Below are 2,442 nucleotides of genomic sequence, written 5' to 3'. Positions count from 1 at the left end.
AAAAATGTTTTACTTTGTGGACAATGTTTTCATGTTTGTGAACATTTTTATAAAATCGTGAACATCATTTTTAAATCTGAACATATTTGAATTTGGGGACAATGTTTTCCAATTCATGAACAATTTTTAAAAGAATGAACCTATTTGTTAAATCTGAACATATTTTAATTTGTGGACAATGTTTTCAAAAATTTGAACATATTATGTATTCTCCAATATTTTTAAAAATCACAGTCTATAAATGTGTGAACATGTTTTCAAAAAATTATAATGTATTTTAAATTTTAATAGAAAACAGGGTCAAAATAAAAACAGGTGAAAACCGCAAGATGGTGTGGCAGAACGTCAGAATAGCGGCCACACTAGTCCCCCCCGGCTTTGGTGCCTGATGTGAGGCAGCCCTTCTACAACATGGAGTGATCCACTGCAGTGGTGTCGCTGGACCAAGTGGTTCGTCCCCGCGCCGACGAAGATCGGTCCCATGGGATAGCAACTAGCAGGTGGAGTAAGACAAGAGAGCCTTGGTTAAGATGAGAAAAATTCCAAATCATTCCGCTTCATGCCTCCACCGTACCCAACCACCTAGTATTAAGTATGGATCCGTCATCGGTGTTCCTCTAGAAAGACCACTACAGTAAACTACTGAGTGCAGAACACTGTAGGCAGCTACTATTCCCTCCGTTTGAAAAAGCTTGCCCCAAACTACTTGTCCTTTAAATGGATGTATCTAGCAAAATACATTCATTGAAGAGACAAACTTTTTCGGACGGAGGAAGTATATGATGCATTGTAGACGCATCAAACTGTTCATGAACGAACGCTGTTGAGGAAAATCGCACATTAACTCGGGTGGTTGCACTGGATCAACAAGTGTCCCATCAGATGTGTGCTAGCATCACTAGCAGGAGTACTAATTCAACTACCAGCAACGCCATTGCATCCGCCCGATCACTCCCCATACACGACACAACGTTGACGCAGGTCGCTGGAGTGTCATGCCTCAGCTTCAGACCTTTGCTTTCTCACCCTCCTGCTCCAGAGGTAAGCATTCCAGTGAACATTAGCACAATTTCTCATATAGTTCGCGTCAATGCCTATAAATCCGCCCCTCCCCACCTCCAATCCCAGTATCCCACCACATCAATCGAAAAGCACAGGTTGAGTTGAGCCAGACTTTTCTTCGAGAGATTAAATTTAATCCATCAAGATGGCGTCGCAGGTGATCGAGGTGAACAGGGAGGGGGCGGAGGTGTACCACGGCGCGGCGCTGTGCGCCGAGAAGGCGGTGGAGCTGCTGGCCGAGACCAACATGCCGCTGGGCCTGCTGCCACTGGCGGACATCGAGGAGGTCGGCTACAACCGCTCCACGGGCTTCGTGTGGCTGCGCCAGAAGAAGGCGCTCACGCACACCTTCAAGCAGATCGGCAGGCTGGTCTCGTACGCCACCGAGGTGATGGCCTTCGTCGAGGATCGCAAGATGAAGCGCATCACAGGGGTCAAGAGCAAGGAGCTCCTCATCTGGGTCACCGTCTGCGACATGTACATCGACAAGAACGACCACTCAAAGATCACGTTCAAGACGCCCACAGGACTGGGAAGGACCTTCCCCATCTCCGCCTCCGGAAAGGAGGACGACAACAAGCACGACGTGGCTTAATAAGAGACCACGGCGGGCATAAAGAGCCTTTTTTTTGCCGACATACAGAGTTTGACACTACGATGAATACTACATGTACTCATTTTCTATATATATGAACTGTTTTAATAAAGTGAGATTACGAAGTTCTAATACTCTACTTTGGTATTTTGCCGGATTTTAAATCGCAGCCGATCAGAAATGTCCGCTCGCTTTGCATGGTTCCTTAAATCATAGTAAGTGGAGTCATTCATGCAAAAGGCTAACTCCAACGCGCAGATCTAAACGGATATAGATTTGGTCCGCTATTTGTTCATTTGGGACGGTTGGAGACGCGCCGTCAGGCCACATCTGCCCAAATCTAGCCAGTGCGCCCAACTGGCCAACCCATTTAGACTTTCATGCACATAAATCCAATTAAAAAGAGAATATTGCAGATAGTTGAAACAAAATAAATTACATAGTTTTTACATCGTAATAATAAATAGTTTACAACCAAATAAAAATCTCATAGCTTACAAACAGATAAATTTTAATTGTCACAAGTACATTGATAGAAAAACAGCTGGTATATCTATTGGTTGACAATATGAGTCCACATATGCTCAATCAAATTATTTTCATGTTGAAAGTGAGTTGCTTAATCACGCATTTCAGTATGAAATTGGGTGTACTTTGCAAACGTTAATGGGCATGCTCAACTCAACTCAACATTTTCACCGTGAAAATCAAACTGTTGATCAAAGATGTTTTCATCATGCTCATCCTCTGCAAGTACTGAAAATAGATGTAACAGATAGTGTAGT

General features: G+C 43.7%; 1 protein-coding gene across 1 annotated transcript; it reads left to right on the top strand.

Moving 5' to 3' along the window:
- Positions 1-1,144: 1,144 nt before the first annotated feature.
- On the top strand, positions 1,145-1,793 carry LOC123066728 (uncharacterized). Its single transcript, XM_044489762.1, has one exon. The coding sequence runs from the start codon at positions 1,208-1,210 to the stop codon at positions 1,655-1,657; it is 450 nt and encodes a 149-aa protein (XP_044345697.1). The 5' UTR covers positions 1,145-1,207; the 3' UTR covers positions 1,658-1,793.
- The last annotated feature ends 649 nt before the right edge of the window (positions 1,794-2,442 follow it).

This window comes from Triticum aestivum, chromosome 3B (assembly GCF_018294505.1).
Source record: "Triticum aestivum cultivar Chinese Spring chromosome 3B, IWGSC CS RefSeq v2.1, whole genome shotgun sequence".
Taxonomy (NCBI): Eukaryota; Viridiplantae; Streptophyta; class Magnoliopsida; order Poales; family Poaceae; genus Triticum; species Triticum aestivum.
Note: the sequence above shows the minus strand (reverse complement) of the source record. Positions and strands in the feature narration are given on the sequence as shown.

Excerpts from the sequence above, each read along its gene's own strand:
- LOC123066728 (XM_044489762.1), top strand. The coding sequence starts at position 1,208 with ATGGCGTCGCAGGTGATCGAGGTGAACAGGGAGGGGGCGGAGGTGTAC.